Source organism: Vicugna pacos, chromosome 13 (genome assembly GCF_048564905.1).
Source record: "Vicugna pacos chromosome 13, VicPac4, whole genome shotgun sequence".
Taxonomy (NCBI): Eukaryota; Metazoa; Chordata; class Mammalia; order Artiodactyla; family Camelidae; genus Vicugna; species Vicugna pacos.
The window spans coordinates 54790227-54814330 of NC_132999.1; the positions used below are offsets into that span (position 1 = coordinate 54790227).

The 24104-nt window shown below is 49.1% G+C and overlaps 1 protein-coding gene across 3 annotated transcripts; it reads left to right on the forward strand.

Annotated features, from left to right (window-relative positions):
* Positions 1 to 453: 453 nt before the first annotated feature.
* Positions 454 to 22129, forward strand: TAS1R2 (taste 1 receptor member 2). 3 transcript variants are annotated; one of them, XM_072975841.1, is made up of 7 exons: positions 454 to 621; positions 1120 to 1358; positions 3774 to 4074; positions 6448 to 7221; positions 11525 to 11734; positions 20039 to 20162; positions 20616 to 22129. In XM_072975841.1, exons 3-7 carry the CDS (start codon positions 3781 to 3783, stop codon positions 21542 to 21544), a joined length of 2331 nt encoding a protein of 776 aa, XP_072831942.1. In that variant the 5' UTR covers positions 454 to 621; positions 1120 to 1358; positions 3774 to 3780; the 3' UTR covers positions 21545 to 22129. The 3 variants fall into 3 exon arrangements, with proteins under 3 accessions (XP_072831942.1, XP_072831943.1, XP_006196770.2); XM_072975842.1 differs by having other exon boundaries at positions 6676 to 7221; XM_006196708.3 differs by lacking the exons at positions 454 to 621; positions 1120 to 1358 and adding an exon at positions 1951 to 2126.
* Positions 22130 to 24104: the final 1975 nt, after the last annotated feature.

Here is a 24104-nt window from a genome sequence, read left to right on the forward strand (position 1 = left end):
GGGAAAGCCAGCCCCAGAACCTATACCTCCAGATACCCCCTGCAGGACTCTTCCCTTCATTCTATGGACTGAGTCTCCTCCTCACCCCACTGATTCACATAGGCCCAGAGAGGGCTGGGGCCAGGCCCCAAATCACACAGCAAATCCCGTGTCTTTCCACAGCACCATGAGGCCTCTCCCTGGTGGTTTTAAGTGTCTGTGGGTTGACACCACCCCAGGGGAGGTCAGGGCCAGGGAGGGGGTGCTCCCTCTGGAGTTGCTAAAGACAGCCAGCGTCTTTCAGGGTAACTTCAAGAAGCTCTGGGTTCTGTCAGCTGGGCACAGAGCCCGGGGTGCCCCCCGTGGCAGATCATTTCAAGATACAAGAAGGAACAATCTCACACTCTGGCAAATTCACCTTTCTCCAGGTAGTTCACACATGCCATTTTATTTAATACCTACATCCCTCCCATGAGGCCAGAATTCCTATTTCAGTAGGAAACAGAGGCTCAGAGAGGTTAAGAAACCTGCCCAGGCTCACACAGCAAACAGAGCTGATGCCCAGTCCAGGTTGGCCAGAATCATGTTCCTTCAGGGATCCTCGAGTGTAGACCCACGCAGCAGCAAGAACTGATCAACAATGTAAGTCTGTTACGGGGGGCCCAGAGACGATGCAGACAGGAGGGTCACTGCAGCTCAGAGCAGAAGCTGATTCAGTGAACTGGGGCCAGGGAAGTGTTCTTGGAGGAGGTGAGGCTCAAACTGGCCCTTGAGGGAGGAGCAGGGCTTGGCAGGGGTGGGGCAAGGGGAGAGCACTGGATTTCCAATCCCTTTTTTGGCCCTTGGAGCCTCCTCCTCCCACAACCCTGGACCCCAGGAGCAGCGGACAGGCCTGTGACAAACCTCTCTGGGTGGGGCATTGTATAGTAGGCCCCTCTGTCTCCCTCTAGAACACACATTTGAGGGGCTGGAAAGGACCAAAACAGCATTCTGTGGACAAGGGTCTCTGATTCGAGCAGGTCCCTAATTTGCCAGAGCTGTCTCCCTCCATCCCGCTACTTGGGAATTGTCACTTTTAACATTAAGAATTTTCAGCTTAACTTTCTTCCATCATCCCTGACCCTGGATGCTGGATCCAAGGGGGGACATCCGGAGGTGGCCCCCTCTGCAGAGCTGACTGACGGATCGTTGGGCTGACACCTGTCAAAGGAAGAGAGGCCCCCTTCCCTCCTCCCTCCTCCCAGTCTCTTTGCTGCTGTTCTGCTATTTTTATCAAAAGCAATGACCTCGTGATGTTATGTGGCCTGGAGATTAAGAACGGAGCCCTGAAACCTGGCTATGTGATTTGAATCCCAGCTCTGCTGATTGTGCAACAGACGGTGAGTTTCTGAACTTCTCTGTGCCTCAGTTTCCTTATCTGTGAAATGGGGTTAGTAAATGTCCCCGTTGTTGTGAGCACTGAACGAGATGGTGAATGACAAGCACTCAGCATGATACCCGGTTCTTATCGTCAATGGCTGCGGTTTTGGAACATCTACCTTGGGCCAGGTGCTGTGACACATCACCCCATGCCAGCCCCAGCTTGGTCAGGCTCTGAAGTGTGGGCTCCGTTTGCCAACCGAGTCTGTCTCCTGATGGGACCATGTACTCCCAAATGTTTGAAACATCAAGAGGATGAGACCTGACCTCATCCGAGTGGCAGAAGTCATGGGTGTGGCCAAGTGATCAGGACATGCTCTACCTCCAAATGGGGTTCTCCTAGGCCATCCAGGCTCCTAAGAAGGGATCACCCTGATTCCAGCCTCTTCGCCTTCCCCCAGAGCCCTCAGACCTCTCTCCCGGGTCCCAGGTGCTTTTCCGCCCCAAGGACAGCGGCAGGACCAGTATGTAAATACCTGTGCATATCCCTGGTGTCAGGTTGCCAGCTCTCTGGGGAGGCAGAGCCAGCTCTGAGACCCCCACTTCCCAGCAATGGGACCCCAGGGCAGGGCGGTGTGCTCCTTGCTCTTCCTGCTGCGGGCCCTGGCTCACTCAGACTCGGACTTCTACCTGCCTGGGGATTACCTCCTGGGAGGCCTTTTCACCCTCCATGCCAACATGAAGGGCATCGTCCACCTCGACTACCTGCAGGTGCCCAAGTGCAAGGAGTGAGTCTCAGAGTGAGGCTGGAAGTGGCAGCGGAGGGCGCGGGCGTGGGGGTGAGGTGGGAGCCGGCTGAACCCGGACCTGTGGTCTTGGGGAGGCCAGGCAAGGACCAAGGAGTCAGAATTCTTCTCATTCAGTGCCAAACCCCCATCCTGGATGCACCCCGCTGGTCCCAGGGAGACCCCACATAATATACATTATTAGATTCTTTGGCAATTATGTTCTGAAACTCTGAGACTTGGTTGTCCCGATGCTTTGTCTCTTAGTAAAGAATTACAGGAGTTTTGAGTTTAGAGGGGTCTTTTTTTGAGGGGGAGGTAGGTAATTAGGTTTGTTTGTTTGTTTATTAATGGAAGTACTGGGGATTGAACCCATGACCACATGCATGCCAAGCTCACACTCTACCACTGAGCTATACCCTCTCCACTAGAGGAATCATAAAGACCATCGAAACCACCCTCATGCTCTCTGGCAGCTGTGGGACCCCCAGTAAGTCCATGCCAAGGCCCAGGTGTTCCTCCTTCCGGAGGCGGAATGCGATTTTTCTAACACAGTTTCTCTGACTGGAAGGAAGGTTTGCATTTTCCCAGGGCTGTGGTTGGGTGGGCGGGGGTGTTTCTAGGGCTGGAGGAGTTTCTTCTGCCCACTCTCACCCCTTCTGTGAACCCCTTGGGGTGGCAGCACCACTCCGAGATTGAGTGGGCCACCATCGTGCAAGCGTGGAGGCTGGGACACTGGAGCTGGCCTGGGATTATAAAACAGTTACCTTGTGCAGAGAGGATGAGGAGGCATTCTGAGAGAGAGGGAGAAAGGAAGGAGAGTGCCAAGATGATTAAATCCGACTATAAGAAACACATCATTTGTAGGATGTTGGGGAAGATCATATGCTGGCTTGAGAATGGTGAGGGTGAGGGTGCCAGTGATGGTACTAAGCATGATGTTGGCTATTGATGCTTGTGATGACGGTGGGAAGTCCAATGAAGTGATGGTGGTGATAGAAGTGATGGCGGTGATGTTGATAATATTGATAGAATTAATACAGGTGATAATGAAAATGGTGATGCTGGTGGTGGTGATGGTGATGGTGACAGTAGTGGTGGTGGTGGTGGTGGTGGTGATCTTGGTGATGGTGTTGATGGTGATAGCAGTGGTGGTGGTGGTGATCTTGGTGATGATGGTGTTGGAGGTGGTGGTGATGATGATGGTAGGGGTATTGATAATGGTGGTCACAGATACGAGGTGACCATGATGGCAGTGGTGATGATATTGGAAACAGGAATAGTAGGTGAGGATGGTCATGGTGGTGATACGGATGATGGAGGCTGTGGTGGTGGTGGTGGTCACACTGGTGGACACTGGTAGAGTGGCGGCTGAGGTCATAGGGGTGGTAGTACTCGTGAAAGTGATAGTGACTGATGGTGGCCACCGAGCTCATAGCGTCAGAGGTGGTCACAGGGACAATTATGATCTTAGACATATGAAATGTTAAGAACGACGTGGTGAAAATGCCAGAATCTTCCACAGTGGTTCTTTCTCGGGGGGATGCTGTTGCTTTCCTATTGGAGGCAGGCGGGACAGGCCGGCTCCGGCCTTCCTTCCCCTCCTTACTCTGATCTGTTGCCCACTCCACCCTGTTGTGGCCGCTCCAGGTATGAGATGAAGGTTCTGGGCTACAACCTCATGCAGGCCATGCGCTTCGCGGTGGAGGAGATCAACAGCGCCAGCAGCCTGCTGCCCGGTGTGCGGCTGGGCTACGAGATGGTGGACGTCTGCTATGTGTCCAACAACATCCAGCCCGTGCTCTACTTTCTGTCCCAGGACGACTACTTCCTGCCCATCCAAGAGGACTACACCCACTACAAGCCCCGCGTGGTGGCCGTCATCGGACCTGACAACACCGATGCCACCACAGCTGTGGCCTACTTCCTCTCTCTCTTCCGCCTTCCGCAGGTGAGACCCCTGGGCCCTGGGAAAAGGGCATGGGGCAGAGGGCAGCTGAGTGATGGTCCAGAGGGCTCACCTCCCCCAACCCGTCCTGGGGGTGGGTGGATGGGGGAACAGAAGCAAGATCAGGACACCCATCCCAATCTTGGGAAGGCAGCCAGCCTATTGGTTAAAAGCTCAGGCTTTGGAGGCAGGCAGACCAGGGTGTGTATCTTGGCTTTGAGTCTTGACCACTGTGAGACTCTGAGCCAATCTTAACTCTCCCGAGCCTCAGTTTTTCCACCTCTAAAGTGGGATGCTAAGTGTTCCATCCTTGGACTGTCTGATGATTAAAGCGTTCAACCTGAGAGTTTCTAGTGCCCAGTAGGTAGTCAATAATGTTACTGTTGTTAAGTTAAGCATCTCTCATGAGAATGAAAACTTGGAAAGTGCTCAGTGTTATGCTGTAGGGTTGCCTAGCACAGGGTCTGCTGCACAGTAGGTCTTCAAAAATATGCTGTAGTATTACGACTGCTATTATAACTATTTTCATCACAATCGCGTGATCTAAATGGAGTTGTTTGGAACTGGCAGAAAATATCTTGTCATCAACAGCAGCTAGCCCAAGGCTTGGCACACAGTGGGTAGTTACAAATGCTGTAATTTTTCCTGTTGTTTTTATATCAGGCACCACAGATCTGACTCATAGTATGCTTAATAAATGTTAACATTCTTATGTGAAGCATCTAGTCCAGGACTGAACTCATTCCGTCATTCGTTTAACAAATACTTGTTGAGCTATACCAGGTACTGGTGTAGGCGCTGGGGGATACAGCTGGGGAAATACACAGAAATCTGCCCTCCTAGAGCTTATCTACTAGTGGGGAGAGACAGACGATATGTGCAAATAAATATGAGATATAAGATGATAGAAACTGAGAAGTGCAATGGATAAAAGGAAAAGTCAAGCAGGCTAAAGGAGATGGGGCACGTCGGGAGGCAGGTGGCGTGGACACAGGGACGATGGATCTCCATCTTGAGGGAGGTGGAGGGGGAGGGAGCTCTATGGGCATCTGGGAGAAGAGCACCCAGGAAGAGAGGTCAGGAAATGCAGAGGCTGGGAGATGCCTGGTGTGTTTGTGGAACTGAGTGAGCAGAACTGGGACTAGTGGGAGAGTGGGAGGTGGTGGAGTCAGAGCAGCAAGGGCTGGAGCCAGTGATGGACCCTCTTAGGGACCAGGGAAGGACTCTAGCTTTTCTTGACTGACATTAGGAGCTGTTGGAGGGTTTTGAGCAGAGGAGTAATGTGACTGGTGTGCATGTGTGTGTGTATGAGAGAGGAGAGAGCAGGGTCACCCTGGGGGCCACGTTAAGTGTAGACTGTAGTGGGGAGGGAGGAGAGGGGTGATGTGGGGAGATGGTAGGCATGTGATGGACACAATTTGAAGGTAGATCCAGTGAGATCTGCTGACGGATTGAATGTGGCATGTTTGGGAAATTTGAACCAAGGAGGACTCTACAGTTTTCGGCCTGAGTAACTGGAAAGATGGATTCACTATCAACAGAACTGGGGAAGGTTGTGGGTGAAGCAGGTTCAGGGCAGACAGGAGTTCAGTTCTGGCTATGTTAAGTTTGAGATGTCTCAGGTAGGCAGCCGCAAATAGGAGTCTGAAATTTAGCAAAGAGGCCAGGCCAGGACTATGGGGAGCTGTTAGCATGGAAGTGGTATTTAAAGCCAGGAACCCGGATGAGATCACTAAGGGAGGGGGAGCAGATGGAGAAGAAACAAGGACTGAAGGCTGAGGGTCCTGCGAGGTCAAGAGATCATAGAGAAGAGAAGGAAGCAGTAAAGGAGATGGAGCACCCAATGTGGTGGGAAGAAAACCAAGAGTGTGACATCCCAGAGGCTGAGGGAGGACGTGTGACTGATTGGATGATGGTGGTGAGGAGGGGGAATGCTTGATGCTCAGGGACACACAGTAGGTGCTCAATAAATGTAACTAGATTATGGGAATGATCATGATGGAAACCACTTGGCCCAGGGCATGGCACACAGTAGGTGCTTGATAAATGTTCCTACAAGGATAATCACGATACTGATGTAAAGCACCTGACCTAGGGCCGGGCACATGATAGATTCTTATAAATGTTATTACAATGATGACCATGATAATGGTGGGGTAAACCACTTAGTGCAGGGTTCGGCACATAGTAGGTTCTCACTAAATGTCACTACAATGATGACCATGATGACAGTGGAGTAAACCACCTTGCCCTGGGCGTGGCTGGCCCTATGGGCTCCCCAAATACCACCAGGATGTTGATGGCGGTGGAGACTTCCTGGGATGGGGCGGCCCAGTGAAACTCTCACTAATGCCAGCGACCCCTCCCCTCTGGCAGATCACCTATAGCGCCATCAGCAATGAGCTGGGTGACAAGCTGCGTTTCCCAGCGCTCCTGCGCACGGTGACCGACGCGGATCACCACATCGAGGCCATGGTGCGACTGATGGTGCACTTCCGCTGGAACTGGATCATCGTGCTGGGGAGCAGCGACGACTATGGCCGTGACAACAGCCAGCTGCTCCACCAGCGCCTGGCCCACCTTGACATCTGCATCGCTTTCCAGGAGACACTGCCCACGCCGCAGCCCAACCAGACGGTGACACAGTCGGAGCGCGAGAGCCTGGAAACCATCGTGGGCAAGCTGCGGCAGAGCACCGCGCGAGTTGTGGTCCTGTTCTCGCCAGAACTGGCCCTGTACAACTTCTTCCAAGAGGTGCTGCGCCAGAACTTAACGGACACCGTGTGGATCGCTTCCGAGTCCTGGGCCATCGACCCAGTCCTGCACAGCCTCACAGAGCTGAAGCGCACGGGCACCTTCCTGGGCATCACCACCGCGAACGTGCACATCCCAGGCTTCAGCGAGTTCCGGGTGCGCAGCTCCCAGGCCAGGGGGCCCGCACCCAACAGGACCACCCCGGGGGCCACCTGCAATCAGGAGTGTGACACCTGTCTGAACGCCACCAAGTCCTTCAACAACATCCTCAGGCTCTCAGGGGAGCGCGTGGTTTACAGCGTGTACTCCGCAGTCTACGCCGTGGCCCACGCTCTGCACAGCCTGCTGGGCTGCAATCAGACCAGCTGCCGCAAGGAGGTGGTCTACCCTTGGCGGGTGAGGCTCCGCCCGCGGAAAGTGAGGGCCCCATGGAGCAGGCGCAGAGTCCATGGTTGCCATGGAGCCCGCAGGGCGCCGGCAGCTCTGCTCTAGCCTCCCCTTCCCTTGGTGGGTTCTGTGCAAAGAGGTGGGAGAGGCCATTGGGACACGCCCTGTCTCCAGACACACAGGAGTCCTTCGTGGTAACAAAACAAAATTTCTTTTAAAAAAAAATTGATTTAATCATCGCCATTCACGATAGTACGTCCTTGGAGATTTGGGTGAAATTCCCTAGAAAGAAGTCCCGCAGGAATTGGGAGCCCCAGTTCCTCCTGCAGCCTCTTTAGGGTGGAATCCTTGGAGACAGGCTTGTGTATTTCCATCAGCTCTGAGGTTCATGGAGGATCTTCTCAGCATTCCAGTTCTGCATCACCTGGAGTTTAAATCTGTGTTTTCCTGGTTTATTCACACACACCCTTCCATAAAGCCTTCGGAAGGTTTGGAAGGTTTTACTGAAGATCTGGAGGAGCAGAGGGGATGGACATCAGAGATGTACACTTTATACCTGCTGTCGGACAGCTCAGCTTAAACAGTTCATTGGCTTTTTCATAGATCAGAGCCAGCTGTTCACTCTACTGCTCAGCCACCCCCTTGACCCTCATCTATCTCCTGTCTTTATCTTCCCTTTCCTCCCTTTTTCTGGATACCTTCCCCTGTCACCAAATACCTGTTCACTTCCTTAGCAGAGAAATTGAGTTCACTCTTTAACCCACCCATTTATTTATTTGTACCCCTTCCACCTCACAATCTCAGAGCCTAACCTAGAGACCATCAATGTTTATCTTAAAAAAAAAAACTTCATTATTCTTTAAAAGGGTAACTGGGGCCAGTTGGTAAAATAGTGTATTTTACTCTATATCCTGCTACATTAATCATACACAGAATTATCACGGGTGCTTTTCTGTTTTATGAGCACCTACTAGGCATCAAGTGCCCAGTATACATCACCCTAACTTATGGCTGTCCTCTGAAGTTGATAATCTACAGACGGGGAGCTGAGGGACAGTTAAATCAAAGTGACTTTCCGGTGATTGCTTAGTGGTAAGCGGCAGACAGTGGCTTTGACCCAGGTCTGGCTCATTTCACTGTGGTTTTCCCACTTCACCCTCCAGTTGCTCCGCCAGCCATGACTGGCAGTAGGTGTGATGCAGCACTGTCGAAGTCTTTCCTTCTCTAATAGTGGAGACCAAGAGCACTGATCATAGCAACCAGGATATCCAGTGCCATTGCCTGAGCACCCACTATGTGCCAGGCCCTGATGGGTCTCTGCGGAGTACAGCAGGAAGTCAGGGTTGTAGTGATGCGTGTGGGAGGACAGGGGCCTCACTGAGTGGGAGAGGGGCAGGGAAGGCAGGATTTAAGTAGAGGGGAGAGCAGGCATTGGACACTGCAGGAGGGGCGTGTGAGGTGGGAGGAGGTGACATGGTCATGTGGCCAGTGTGGCCAAAGAGTTGAGGGCAAGGGGATACGGCAAGGGCAAGTGACATCGGAGGACACCCAGCACCAGATGAAGGGGCTTTGGCTGGGACATACGAATAGCCCACGGAGAGTTTTAAGCTGAGCACTAAGATGATGTTTTTGAGACAATCCAGAGGTGAAAGGCTGATAGAGACAAGAGGCAGGGAACCCGGTGCATCCTATGCTGATTCCCCCACCCCAGGTCTCCACTGGCATAAACAGTGTCATTGTGTGGATTAGGAAATGATACCTTTTTGTGCAGACGAGTTTGACAATGATGGCTGTTGCTCCAGGTGGACACAGCCAGGCAGGGGCATGGCTGGATGAGCTGGGTGGGCTGGGCTCCTGCTGTCCCTCCCCATTGCCCTAAGTGGACCCACTTGTGCAGGGCACAACCCGCACAACTGTACGTGGCGTCCTTACACCTCTCCCCTCCCAAGGCTAGGTTATGCCATGCCACCCTGTTTATTTTTGCCATGACACTTAATCCCAAATTGTTGTTCCTATGTTTATTTGCTTTCTTGTTTGTGGGCTGGTCCCTACCCTACCCCTCAAATGTAAGCCCAAGAGACCTTTCAGTCCTATTCGGTGCTATATCCCAAGCTGCTGCAACTGAGTCTGGCTGAGGGCTGACTCTCAGTGAATATTTGTTGAATGGATGGGTGAGTGAGCATTAACTAGGTGCCCAGGACTGCACTGACTCCTTTACATGAATAACCATTTATTCCCAATTACCCTATGAACACAGTTCTTCTGTTCCTCTGTGGTTGCTCTTCCAGATGAAACAGAGATTCAAAGAGGTGATAGTCACCGAGCTAGGGAGTAGCCAGATGGTGAGGAAGTATGGCAGGGGCAGAGGGGATGGAGGGGACAGTGCCCTTAGGAGAAGCAAAGCAAGGGAGAGGCCCTGGGGATATGCAGAGACTTGGAGATGGAGGCTGGGAGGATGTGCTGCCATGGTGATGGCAGGGGTGGGGTGGTCCAGCCAGGGGAGGCTTGGTAAATCCAGGCTGGCAAGTGGGAGGGAGCTTTGGCTATCCAAGGGGAAACTTCCAGCAGGTTATTGAGGGTCAGAGTACTGAAGTCTTTTCAGAATCTTCAGGTTCAATCCCTTTATTTTACAAGTGGGTGGATGGGGCCCTTGGGGCCCTAAAAGGGACCATCATCCAGGCAGGACCACAGCCTGGTGCATTTGCTACTGGCTTGCTCTCCTCGCTCACTTTCCCTGCACCCTTCTCTCTGCCTCTGTCCACCCCACAGGCATCTCTGCCTGTGGCCCATCTGCCTGTCTGTTGGGAGGCAGATGGTGATGAACTGAGCAGAGCTTTGGAATCAGGCAGACCTGGGTTCGAGTCCCATTTCTGCCACTGCTAGCTGTGCAAACTTGGGCAAGTAATTTAACATCTCTGAGCCTCAGTTTTCTCATCTATTAAATATAAGGAATAATACGTATGCTGCTGAGTTACTGTGAGGATGAACAATAATGTACGCACATTACCTGGTGCAGAGACGCGAAGAGTCCTCCTCCTCTTCCTCATTTGTTTCCGACACCTGTGTGGGCCTTAGGAGAGAGCGTGAGGCTTGGGGCAGAGCCACTGTTGGGGGTCGGGGTGGGGCTAGGCGAGGAGGCAGAAACGAGACTTAGACCTAAAAGGGGAGCCAGGAGAGGCTCAGGCTGCTGCTGGTAATAGTCCAGGCTCTGCCCACATGCGAGAATTGCAGGGACAGTGCTTTCTGACTCCATACCTTGCACCCCTGGAATCTCAGGTTGCTCAGCCCAGCTTGGCCAGATCACTGCAAGGGTGTGACACAGACACCAGCACCAGCTCCTCAGGGACCTCCGCCATCCTCATCCCTGTCCTCAGGCTGATCACTGGGGTAGAGCCTCTCTTCTCTCAGCTCCCAGGCCCTTTGTTCTCAGACCCAGCAACCTGTGCAAATTCCAAAAAGACTTTCAGAGCCAAGATCTCACTTTCTTGGCAGGGCAGAGGGAAGGCTAGGGAACAAGTCCCTTGTCTGTCTGTCAGTTCCTGAGGTGAGTTGAGCTCTTGGCCCCCAAGGTGTCACCTAACAGATTCTCCCATTGATGGAGGAGAAAATCTAGGAGCCAGACTGATGAGATATTTAAGTTGGAAGTCCTTTTGGAATCAGCCCAGAGAGGTTCAGTGACTAGCTCAAAGTCACACAGCAAATTGAGGACAGAGCTAGGACTGGAATTCAGGCCAAAGGATGCCCAATCCACAGCATGTTCTAGTTCATACCAGCTTCTGCATAGTGAGAATGATGGGGGAATGGGGTGGGGAGAAACTGAAAAGAGAATTGGCTCCAAAATGTGGGGCGGCAGGCAGGCCGTGGGGTGGCAGGCAGACTGTGGGGGCCAGAGGAGACCCTTGCATGTGGGAAAGGCAGTGGACTCTGGACCTCAGGTATTGACTCCCAGAGAGATGGCTGAAGTGACTTCCAGGAAAAAGGGATAACATCGACACTTCAGTAGAATTCACTCGTCTACTTCTTCAGAGCCCAGGAGATCAGATTTTTGTTGCTCCCACTTTGCAGAAGAGGAATCTGGGGTTTATAGAGGTGAAGTGACAGATCCAAGGCGTCACGGCAGGTGGTAGAGCCGATGCCTAAACCCAAGTGTATCTGACTCTCAACCCCTGCCTCCAAATGGCCACATTTCCAAAGTTTTATTGGCCCCATTTTACAGATGTGGAAATCGAGGCCCGTGGGCTGGTAGCATTTCTCCCAGGTCTGGCCCAACCTCAGATACCAGCTCCATTTCCCTTCCCTCCGGCCCCTCTAGCTACTTCAGGAAGTCTGGAAGGTCAACTTCAGCCTCCTGGGCCACCAAATCGTCTTCAACCAGCAAGGGGACATGTCCATGCAGCTGGATGTCATCCAGTGGCAATGGGACCTGAGCCAGAACCCTTTCAAGAGCATCGCCTCCTACGACCCATCACAGTGGAAGCTGAAGGACGTTGGTGACATCTCCTGGCACACCCCCAACAACACGGTCAGCAGAGGGGGTGGCAGTGGGCAGGGCCTGGGGGCTGGGCATCAGGGCGCACTCTGGGGTACAGGGGTCCTTTTACCTGGGGTTCATTATTGGTAGCTAGAAGGGTATCTACTTGTGGATGTATTGTCTGGGGTCCTGACCTTCCTCCGTGATGGAGAACTCTCCAAGTTCAGGGCTTTCTGGCTTCTCAGGACCCCGGATCTCAGGACATGCATGTGTTAAAGGCTTCAACTCTCATGCCCACGCTACCATGCCCACCCGACTCTTGTATGACCCCATCTTAACCAATTACATCTGGAATGATCCTACTTCCAAATAAGATACTACTCATCTCCCTATTTTATGGGTTAGAACTTGGAAGGCACAGAGTGGTTGCGTGACCTGCCCAAGGCCACACAGCTTGATTGTGTCTCTCTACACAGCACTCAGGTGACACTCTTTCAATGAATACCCACATTTTGGGGACGATAGCTCTGCCTTCCACCGTGTCTGACATCTTTCAGTCTAACGTGCCCTCATTTCACCCTTTTTTCATAATAAGCTGTCAGAATGCTTGGTGTGGAGAAGATAGAGACCCAGCCCTGTGGGGTGAGGGAGGGGATCTAGAAGCTTCTCAAAGAGCCTTCATCACTCTCCCCAACCCCACTCGACCTCTGTTCCAGGGGTATTTGGTGCTCTTACTTCCTGAGCTCTTCGGGAATTTTTTTCCCCAGAACTTTAAATTGAAGTATAGTTGATTTACAATGTCATGTTACTTTTAGGTGTACAGCAAAAGAGGTTGCTATATATATATTCATTTTCAGATTCTTTTCCATTGTAAATTATTACAAGATATTGAATATAGTTCCCTGTGCTCCAGAGTAGGTCCTTCTTGGGGGATTTTTATGGCATCTATTGGGCTGGTGTCTTTATCAATGTGCGTGAGCTGCCATCACCAAGGATCACCACCTGGGGGACTTAACCAACAGAAATGTATTGTCTCCGAGTTCTGGAGGCTAGAAGTCCAAGATCAAGGTGTTGGATGGTTGGTTCCTTCTCAGGGCGGTGAAGGAGACTCTGTTCCAGGCCTCGCTCCTGGCTGCTGGTGGTCTGGCGGTCATTGTTGGTTTCCCTTGACTCCTGCTGCATCACCTGACCTCTGCCTTCATCTTCATGTGGCATTCTCCCCGTGGGCGTGTCTGTCTTCCAATCTCCCTCTTTTATAAAGACATCAGTCATACTGGAGTCAGGGGGCCCACATCACTCTGGTATGACCCCCTCTTCACTAATTACATCTTCAACGATCCTATTTTCAAATAAGATCATATTTTAGGTCCCGGAGTTAGCACTTCAACACTGGAATTTTGAGGGGACACAAGTCAACACATCACAATGTCTTAGCCTGGGTTTCCCCCAGAAAGCAGAGCCTGAGATGAGGGCTTCTGTGCAGATAGTTCATTCCAGAGAGTAGAATGAACTTAACCTTGCAACAAGGGAGGGAATGTTAATGATCTGAAGTCTTTCTTTTTTTAATGTAGGCATTTACAGTTATACACTTCCGTCTAAAGACTGCTTTCATTGTATCTCATATGTTTTATTATTTTAAAAAAAGTATCTTTAATTATGGTTTAAAACCATAAATTTTACCATCTTTATTTTTTCTCAGTTTTTTCATTGTGGTAAAACACACATAACATAAAATTTATCATCTTAACCATTTTGTTGTGTTGTTTTGTTTTGGGGGGAAGGCAATTAGGTTTATTTATTTACTTATTTATTTTAATGGAGGTACTGGGGATTGAACTCAGGACCTTGTGCGTGCTAAGCATGTGCTCTGCCACTGAGCTACACCCTCCCCACCCCATCTTGAACATTTTTAAGCGTACAGTAGAGTTCAGTGGCTATATATTTACACTGTTGTAAACAGCCATCACCATCATCCATCTCTAGAAATCTTTTCGCCTTGCAAAATTGAGACTCTCTACCCATTAAACAATAACTCCTCATTCATTGCTCTCCCCCGGCCCCTGGAAACCACCACTCTACTTTCTGTCTCTGAATCTGACTATTCTGCATACCTCGTATAAGTGGAAGTATTTGTCTTTTTGTTACTGGCTTATTTCACTTGGCATAATGTCCTCAAGGTTCATCCATGTTGCAACGTATATGTCAGAATTTCCTTCTTTTTCAGGGTTGAATAATATTTCATTGTGTGTATGGATCCTGTTTTGCTTATCCATTCATCCATAAATGGACACTTGGGTTGCTTCCACATTTTAGCTATTGTGAAATTAATGCTGCTGTGAACACAAGTAAACAAATGTCCCTTCAAGACTCTGCTTTTAATTTTTTTGATTATATAACCAGAAATATAATTGCTGGATCATATGTTAATGCTATTTTTAATTTTTTAAAGAACAGCCATGTTTTCCACAGTAGCTGTACTATTTTACATTCCAAACAGTGCACAAAAATTCACTGTTCCAGTTCCTCTACATCTTCACCAACACTTATTTTCTGTGTTTCATTAGCAGCCATCCTAATGGGTGTGCAGTGGTCTCTCATCATGGTTTGGATTTGTGCTTGCCTGATGATTATGGATATTGGGCACCTTCTCGTGTGTTTTTTGACTTTTTGGAGCTCTTCTTTGGAGAAATGTTTATTCAGGTCCTTTTTTTTCATTTTTGAATCGGGTTGGTTTTTTGATTGTTGCTGAGTTTTAGGAGTTCCCTATATATCTGGATATTAATCCTTTATCATATGTGTTATTTGCAAATATTTTCTCCCACTCTGTAGGTCTTTTTACTCGGTTGATAGTGTCTTTGGATGCATAAATTTGAAAATTTTAACAAAGTCCAATTTGTCTATTTTGGGGGCTATATTCCCTGAGTTGTATAATATATACTTCTTTTATACTTAATAGTTTATACCTCTTAATCCCCTACCCCTATGTTGCCCCTCCTCCCTTCCCTCTCCCTGCTGGTAACCTTTAGTTTCTTCTCTATATCTGTGAGTCTGTTTCTGTTTCGTTATATTCACTTGTTTGTTGTATTTTTTTAGATTTTACATATAAATAATACCCTATAATATTTTTCTTTCTTTGTCTGACTTACTTTACTTAGCATAATATCCTCCAAGTCCATCCAAGTTGTTGAAAATGACAAAGTTTCATTTTTTTTCTTGGCTGAGGATCATGTGTTTTATTTTCCCCTTCATTTTGTTAATGTGTGTATTACATTGATTTTCATAGGTTGAACTATCCTTGTATTCCAGGGATAAATCCCATGTGGTCATGGTGTATAATCCTTTTAATATGCTGCTGAATTCAGTTTACTAATATTTTGTTGAGAATTTTTGCATCAGTGTTCATAAGGGATATTGTCGGTAATTTTCCTGTAGTTTCTTTGACAGGTTTTTGTATGAAATTGATGTTGACCTTGTAGAATGAATTAGAAAGTGTTCTTTCTTCAGTTTTTTTTTTATAGAGTTTATGAAGGATTGGTCTAACATTAGTTCTTCTTTAAATATTTGGTAGAATTCACTGGTGAAGTCATCAGGTCCAGAGCTTTTCTATGTCAGGAGATCTTTTTGATTACTGAGTCAGTCTCCTTACTAGATATAGGTCTAATTCAGATCTTCTATTTCTTCATGATTTAGTATTGGTAGATTTTGTGTTTCTAGGAATTTGTTTCATCAAATTTTTCCAATTTATTGGTGTATGATTGCTCATAGTACTCTCTTGTAATTCTTATTTTTGTAAAATCAGTAGCTATGATCCCTCCTTTCATTTCTGATTTTAGTAATTCGAATCTCCTCTCTTTTTTTCTGAACCAGTCAAGCTAGTGGTTTGTCAATTTTGTTGGTCTTTTAAAAGAACCAACTTTTGGTTTAATTGATTTTCTCTGTTATTTCTCTATTCTCTATTTTGTTTTCTCTCTGCTTTAATCTTTATTACTTCCTTCCTTCTGCTAGTTTTGGGTTTAGTGTGTTGTTTTTATAGTTCCTTAGGTTGTAACGTCAGGTTATTGATTTGAGATCTTGCTTGTTTTTAGTGTAAGTGTATATAGCTTTAAATCCCCCCTCAGTACTGCTATGCTGTAGCCCATGTTTTGGTATGTTGTGTTTTCGTTTGTATTCATCTTTAAGTATTTTCTAATGCCCCCCTTATGATTTCTTTGATCAACTGGTTGTTTAAGAGCATTGTCTAATTTCCACAAATTTGTAGATTTTCCAGTTTTCATTCTGTTATTGATTTTTAACTTCATCCTGTTGTGGTCAAAGAAGATAGTCTGATATCTATCTTTTAAAATCTATCCAGACTTAATTTATGGTCTAATATATGGTCTGTCCTGGAAAATGTTCCACGTGCACTTGAGAAGATGTGTATTCTGTTTTTGTTGAGTAGAGTGTTCTGTATATGTCTTCTAGGTTTAGTTGGTTTATTGTGTTGTTCGAGAATTCTGCTTACTCACTTATGTTCTGTCTTACTGTTCTATCCATCACGGAGAGTAGGGTATGGAAGTCTTCAACTATTATTGCAGAACATTATATGTTGAACTGTCTTTTCTCCCTTTCATTCTAGTGGTCTTTGCTCCATGTATTTTGGAGCTCTCTTGTTGGGTGCATATATTTAATTGTTAAGTACATATTTATAATTGCTCTATCTTCTTGACGTATTGACCCTTTTACTGTCATAAATGTCCTTCTTTTTCCCTAGTAACCATTTTTTGGGTATTTCCCCCATCTGGCTTCCTTTGAAATTTTATCTTTGTCTTTTTTTTTTTTTTTAGTTTGAATGTTATATACCTAGTTGTAACTTTTTAAAAAGTATTTATCCTGCTTGGTGTTTGCTGAACCTCCCGGATCTGTGATTTGGAGTTTGTCGTTAATAATTAGAAAATTCTCAGCTTATTCCTTCAAATATTTCTTCTCTTTCTTGCTCTCCTCTCCTTTGGGTATTCTTATTATGTATATGTTATACATTTTTGCAGTTATCTTATAGTTCTTGGATATTCTATTCTGCTTCTTTTTTTCATTCTCTTTTCTCTTTGCTTTTCAGTTTAGGATGTTTCTGGTGGCATATGTACAGGCTCGCCAGGTCTTTCTTCAGCCATGTCCAGTCTACTGATGAGCCCATCAAAGGCATTCTTCACTTTTGTTGCCGTGGGTTTTTAAAAAATGTGTTGCATTTCCTTTTGGTTCTTTCTTAGGGTTTTCATTTATCTGCTTTATCATTACCCATGTGTTCCTGCATTTGTCCACTTTTTCAATTAGAGCCCTTAGCATATTAATCATAATTATTTTAAATTTCCAGTCTGATAATTCCAAAATCTCTACCATATATATATCTGAGTCTCATTCTGATGCTAGTTTTGTCTCTTTAGAATTTTTTTTTCATTAACATGTCTTGTAATTTTTTGTTGAAAACCGCAAATGATGTAGTGATTAAAATCAGTGGAAGTCCTCCTTTTCATACATTTAAGTATGTGGTTTTATGTTTATCTGAGTAGGAGTTAGGCTATGTTCAATATTTGCCGTAGCTGTGGTGTCAGAGGCTAAAATTTCCTCTAATGTCCCCTGCCTCTGTCCCTTTTTGATCTTCCCTGCTGGCTTTGGGTTTCCCTAGAGACTCCTATGTAAATGGAACCTGAACCTTGCAGATCTTTTGGTTGTAATTCCCTGTTATTATACAGGAGTCTGAGTGATGTGGTGGTAAGATGTGGGAGGAAGGGAGGCATTCGAAAATGATCTAGAGTGACGAGGTTTTATTCTTTCAGTGAGCCTATGCCCTGGGCTGAGTCTCTCTCAAGTGCCTCTCAGCTCTCCCCACCTTAGATGTGACAGAAAAGCTAGTGGGGGGCTGAAGCTGGGTACTTCCCTTCCCCTATGTCAGTTAGGCTCTGGTAACACAGTTTCCCTTGAGGGCAGGCCTTTGTTAAGAAGAGCAGAATGCTCTGGGTGCATTTCAGAATGGTTACTTTTTCCTTTCCCCTTGCTGAAGAGCCATATATATGTATATATTTTTTTCTTCTCTTCTTTGTCTACATGGCTGGAAATATTATTCATAGGCTTATAACTTCTAATTTTATATCTTCAGACTGGACTTTTCCCCTCAACTTTAATTCAGATATTCACTTACCTACTCAAACTCGCTCCCTAGAGGTCTTCCCATCCCAGTAAAGGGCATCATCATCTTTCTGTTGTTTGACCAAAAGCACTGGCATTATCCTCTACTCCTTTCTTTCTCATCCAATCCAGCAGTAAACCTTGTCCATCCTGCCTCCAAAACACACCTAGAATCTGGCCACTTCTCACCTCTTCCACGACTATCTCTTTAGTCAGAACCACCATCGTTTCTCAGCTGGGCTATTACAATAACATCCCTGGTCTCTTGCTCTGCCTTTACCTCTCGCATTCTATACTCAACACAGAAGACGGGGCAATCCTGTTAAAGTGAAGTCAGAACCTGTCACTCCTCTGCTTGGGATCCTCCAATAGCTTCTCATTTCACTCACAGTAAAAGCCATAGTATTTTGACTCCATCTCTTTGAACAGATCTGCCATTCTTCTTCTTGTTCATCTTGCTTGAGCCACACTGGCTTTGCTGCTCCTCAGCTGTGCCAAGCCTCCCCACCACAGGGCCTTTGCACATGCTGTTCCCTCTGCATGAACAGATATCTCCATGACCTGCTCCCTTCCAGCCTTTATGTCTTTGCTCCAGTGTCACCTGCTGGGGGAGGACTTCCTGGCCCTCTCACCCCATTTGAAATTGCAATCAATTCTTCCATCATTTTCCATCTCCCTTGCATGGCTTTATTTTCCTTCACAGTATTTATCACCATTTGTCGTATCACATTTTTATATGTGTGTTGTCTCTCTTCCCCATGAAAGTATTCATCCCATAAGAACAGAGACTTTGCCTCATTTGGTTCATGGCTATAGATCCAGTGCCTGGCATTGGTATGCACTCAGTACCTTTTTGAGTGAGTAAACAAGTAAATATCAGGTTGAGACTCTATGGGTAAGAGATTGGATTAATTTGGTTCCTTAGGTGTTAGGGGTTAGTGAAGAGATGAGTTTGGAAGGAGGGGGGAGGATACATGGCGAAAGGGTGGTGGGGTGTAGGTCTGGTTATGGTGTATGTGTTGTGTGTGTTTGTGTGCACATACCTACACATGTATGTGGTCCCGTGGGAGGCAGAAAGATCACAGAGGGCCTGGAAAGGCTGGCAAGGATCAACTGATGGAGAGTCCCTGAGGGTCTTCCATGAAGTTTCAGGGAGGAGAACAAGATGCCTGGAAACATCATGTGATGACCATGTGCAAGAGAGACTACAGGGATGGACCAGGAAGGCAGGTGATCTCTGAGAGGCAAGAAGAGAAGGGCTCTGGGGCCGAGGAGCCCTACTGTGGCTCTTCTTGTCTGGCCTTTGGTCCTTGATATGTGTACTCTTGTAAAACCCTCCTAAATTGGTTATCAGAGTGATCTTTATACAACCTGAATCAATCAGACCACTCCCCACTCAAGAGCCATGGCTGCCTCCCACTGCCCCTACATTTTCAGTGTCAGAGTTGAACCTTCTGAATGCCTTCCACCCTCTCCATGGGTGTTCTGACTCCAGCTAAGCCCAGATGCACCCTCTTCCCAAACATGCCATCCCCCTCCTCATCTCCACCTCATTGCTCTTACTGTTTCCTCTATTTGTAATTCATTCATTCATTTAATAAACAATCATCGGAGGCTTCCTCTGTGCTGGGCACTCTTCTAGGCTCTAAAAATATAGCGGTAAAAACAAAAGACATAGCCACTGCCTACCTGCTTTTTTCACCTGAAAACTCCTGCCCCTCTATAAAGGCTGTGCCAATTAGGACTCTTGGTGGCAAGTGACAGAAAGTGATGTAAGCAAAAAGTTGATTTATCCTCTGACATCATTGAAAACTCTAGAAGTCAACTGCAAGGCTTCAGGCAAGGCTGGATCCAGGGTCTCACTCTCCATCTCCCAGAACCTTCCTGAGGCAGTTCTCCCCACTGGAGACCAGAGGGCTGAGAGTCACATTCTAGCCATTCAGCAACCTCAGAAAGTCCCCTTCTCAACGGCTGGGCGGTGGTACCCAAACAAGGTGGATTAGGTCTTTGGCAGGCAAAAGTAAGATGGTCCCCACAAGGATCCAGTTCTAAGGGAAATCCCAGTACTGCTCCCCCTCCCAGACAGGGGCCAGGTTTCCCTCCCCTGAGCATCCTGATGGGGAAAGAAAGACAGAATAGGGAGGCCCCCAGAGTGCGGGGAAGAGGACTCAGGGTCTCTTGCCCTCCTCCCTCCAGACCCCTGTGTCCAGGTGTTCCAAGAGCTGCCGGCCTGGGCAAAAGAAAAAGCCAGTGGGCCTTCACCCCTGCTGCTTTGAGTGCATTGACTGCCTCCCTGGCAGCTTCCTCAACCAAACTGCAGGTATGATTTATATTGCCCTGCCCCTGCCCTGCCCTGGGGTGGGGGGTGGTCTCTGGGGCCCTTCACCTTTGGCAGGGTCTCTAGGGTCTGCCCTAGAGGACATAAGTGTCCAAAGGCAGGGACCATGTCTCTCCCACCAAAAAGCGAGGTCTCAGGAGAAAGGAATTACAGTTATTAGGCGCTGAGTCAAGGAGCCCTTGGTTGAAATCTGGCCTCTGTAACTTCCTGGCTTTGTGACTACCTGGCTGAGCCTCAGTTTCCTCATCTATGAAATGGGGTTGCTGTGGGGAGCTGATGAGGCAGTGGGTGTGAGTGACTCAGTGAGCACTGGCTATGACCGCAGTAGTCACCCTTAGCTCTTTCTACTGCCGGGGCCTGGCCCACTGCAGGCGTGGATGATGTGGGTGCAGGGAAGGTGGCTTCAGCCTGACTGATTGCTGTGGGCTCCTGCAGATGAATTTGAGTGCCAGCCCTGCCCAAAGTACGAGTGGTCGCGCAGGAATGACACCTCCTGCTTCAAGCGGAAGCTGGTCTTCCTTGAATGGAACAAAGCACCCACCATCATTGTGGCCCTGCTGGCTGCCCTGGGCTTCCTCAGCACACTGGCCATCTCGGGCGTCTTTTGGAGGCACTTTCAGACGCCCATGGTTCGCTCGGCCGGGGGGCCCATGTGCTTCCTGATGCTGACGCCGCTGCTGATGTCGTACATGGTGAGCCCCGTGTACGTGGGGCTGCCCACGGTCTCCACGTGCTTCTGCCGCCAGGCCTTCTTCACACTCTGCTTCACCGTCTGCATCTCCTGCATCACCGTGCGCTCCTTCCAGATCGTCTGCGTCTTCAAGATGGCCAGCCGCCTCCCGCGTGCCTACAGCTACTGGGTCCGCTACCACGGGCCCTACGTCTTTGTGGCGTCCATCACGGTGCTCAAGTTGGTCATCGTCGGGGGAAGCCTACTGACCACGAGCACTACCCTCACCCACCGCAATGACCCTAATGACCCCAAGGTCCTGATCTTGTCCTGCAACCCCAACTACCACCGGGTACTGCTGACCAACACCAGCCTGGACCTGCTCCTCTCCGTGCTGGGCTTCGGCTTTGCCTACGTGGGCAAGGAGCTGCCCACCAACTACAACGAGGCCAAGTTCATCACCTTGTGCATGACCTTCTACTTCATCTCCTCTGTCTCCCTCTGCACCTTCATGTCCGTCTACGATGGGGTGCTGGTCACCATCATGGACTTCTTGGTCACTGTGCTCAACCTCCTGGGCATCAGCCTGGGCTACTTCGGCCCCAAGTGCTACATGATCCTCTTCTACCCGGAGCGCAACACACAAGCCTATTTCAACAGCGTGATTCAGGGCTACACCATGGGGAAGGACTAGCACTCCCCTTGTCTGCCCACTGGGACGAGGACCTCAGCGTTGGGAGATGGAGGCCAGGGAGTCTTGCTTGTTCAACTCCAGATCGATGCAGGGAAGCCACTCTTGGCTCTTACCCCTTTGTCCTGGTCTCTGATTTGACCTCCCTCTGAGGTTCTTGGCATTCTGGTCATCTTTACCCACCTAGTGATGGATGCCTAAGAATATTTCCCTTTTGTTCCTTTCCATTGAGCTTTTTAGCTTGCCAGGCACTGCCACCCCATTCTAGAAAAGACCACCCAAAGTGACCTGTTGGTCTCCAAGGACGAGTCTGGTTTAGCAGCCTACAGACGCCATCTGGCGGTCACCATGGTTACCTGCAGGTTCTGGCTCCCGGTGAAGGGAAGCCACACTGTTGGGCTGGGCCGGTGTTGGTGTGGGAGGATGTGAGTTCAAGTAATGCTGCCCGGCCTCATTTACTAGGTGCCCGTGTGTCCATGTCTCCTCCCCCAGATTCTCCCAGAGCATGAACCCCCAGATTCTCTGTCGTCTCTGAGTATGGCTGAGCCCATAAATGCTTGTGAATAAACCTCATTTGGGTGAAACGAATGAGTTTCCTTCTTGTTTTCCAGAAGCCCCCTGAGAAAGATGTGGAATCAGAGACCTCGGTTTCAACCCCAGCATTGCCTCTTCTGAGCTGTGTACCTTGGGGCAATTATTTACATATAGTTCCCCTTTTCTAAAATGGGAGGATCGAAGCATCAGAGCTAATGAGTGCAAAGGACATACAGTAGGTACTTAATAAATGCCAACCATTGCAAATCCACCTGTCCCTGGAACCATCAGGGACAAAATAATGTTGTTTCTTTTTTATACCTCAGTGTCCATGGTGTATATTCTAGTCCATGGTACTAGCTTCTATTGGAAACCAGCCCCCACCCAGCAAATTCTGGGTGTTGTCATGGGGGTGCTTGTGTCTCACGTGTGCTCCGGACCCACTGTGCCCCATGGCACTGCCGAGCCTGAAGAGGCCGTGCTGCTGGGTGTGGCTGTGCCCACCCCCGATGGTGGGCTCCAGGGGCAAGGGGCCCTGATTCTCCTGCCCGAGGGTGAGACCTGGCCTCTCACAGCTCACCAGGTCAGTGCAGAGACCTCCAAACTGCTGCCCAGAGAGACCAAGTGATCGGCTCAGGGGTACCCAACTCAAAGCGGAGAGGGAGCGTCAGAGCCACAGGGCACTCAGGCAGAGAGACAGAGCCCTGAAGACTCGGTTACTGCAGTGACACGGTGGCTTCTTAGAACTCCCGGGGAGTGATGTAGAGTTTGGCCAGCACCAGCCCTGGCAGGAACAACGTCCCCTAAGCTTACTTGCAGCTGGGACGGCGGGACTGGCTCCTCCTTATCCTGAAGTTACCTCTTGCATTTCAAGGTGGTGGGTGGTGGGATCTTGGCTTGTATCATCTGGGATTTGGGGCAATGGCCCTCACATTTGAGGACCACTTCTCCATAATGGCGGGGACAATCCCTGTCTCTTCCCGAGCCTTCTTCTGGAGCCTGGCACAGAGCAGGTGCTCCGTGAATATTGACGACCAGCTACATCCCTGTCAGCTTTCTCTGTCTTCTCTTTCACCACCCGTTCCCCAAACCACCGCGTCAATTCAGTTCACCGTTCATGGCCTTGGGTGCCGGATGCTGACAGGTAGTCACAAAGAATACTTGTCCTTACAATGGAGGAAGACAACATTTATGACCCTCCCTAAGAACTCCATTATTTTATCCATTTATTCCTCACCAAATTCTGTTAGTTGGGGACTGATAGGGTCATCATCTTACAGATGGGGAAAACAGACTCAGAGGGGTTATGAGACATCCCCAGCCCCACAAGGCTCGCTCTGGGAACCAGGACCCTCTGTAAAGTGAGACTCAGACAGCCCTGCCCGCAAAGCTGGTGAGGAGAAACCGCAATCACGTTGTGGGGGATCTCAGTGCATGCCTTAGGGAGATGGCTGGTGTGTGCAGTGACCAGGGAAGACTTTGGGGGAAGCTGGCATTTGAAAAGAGCCTTGAAGGACACAGAAGTCTGGGAAGGCAGGACGTTTGAGTGTTGGGGGACGAGTCGGGGTGAAGGGTGGGCAGAAAGCAGAGCGAAGGCAGGTGGAGGGAGGCCCGCGGGAGCAGGTAGCTGAGGGTGGCGGGGCTGTGAGTACTGAGCTTGGAAGGATAGCTGGGGCTAGAGGTGGGGGACCCTGACCTAGGTATCTGGACCTTGTCTTCCGTGGTGGCTGCTGCCAGCATCCCCTGCACGGGCTGGCTTACCACTGGGGTTGCGGGAGGTGCCGTTCCCAGCTGCCCCATCACCTCTGTGACCAGCCTCCACTTTGCCTCTGTCCTCTTCCCCCAGTCCTGGTGTTGGCCTGGCCTGGTAGGCTGGAGACAGCTGGGAAAAGACCCCCAAGGACGGACTGTTGTGTGAACTTCCCTGCTCTGTTTCCTCTGCTTTGCTCCCAGGGGAACCCAGAGCCTGGGCTGAGACTCCCCCCGGCCCTGAGCTTCCGGGGCGGCTCTGCACAGCCTGTTCCTGGAT

Excerpts from the sequence above, each read along its gene's own strand:
- TAS1R2 (XM_006196708.3), top strand. The coding sequence starts at position 1,951 with ATGGGACCCCAGGGCAGGGCGGTGTGCTCCTTGCTCTTCCTGCTGCGG. Across the intron at positions 4,075-6,447 it reads CTCTCTTCCGCCTTCCGCAG|ATCACCTATAGCGCCATCAG; the intron begins GTGAGACCCCTG and ends CCCCTCTGGCAG. Across the intron at positions 7,222-11,524 it reads AGGTGGTCTACCCTTGGCGG|CTACTTCAGGAAGTCTGGAA; the intron begins GTGAGGCTCCGC and ends CGGCCCCTCTAG.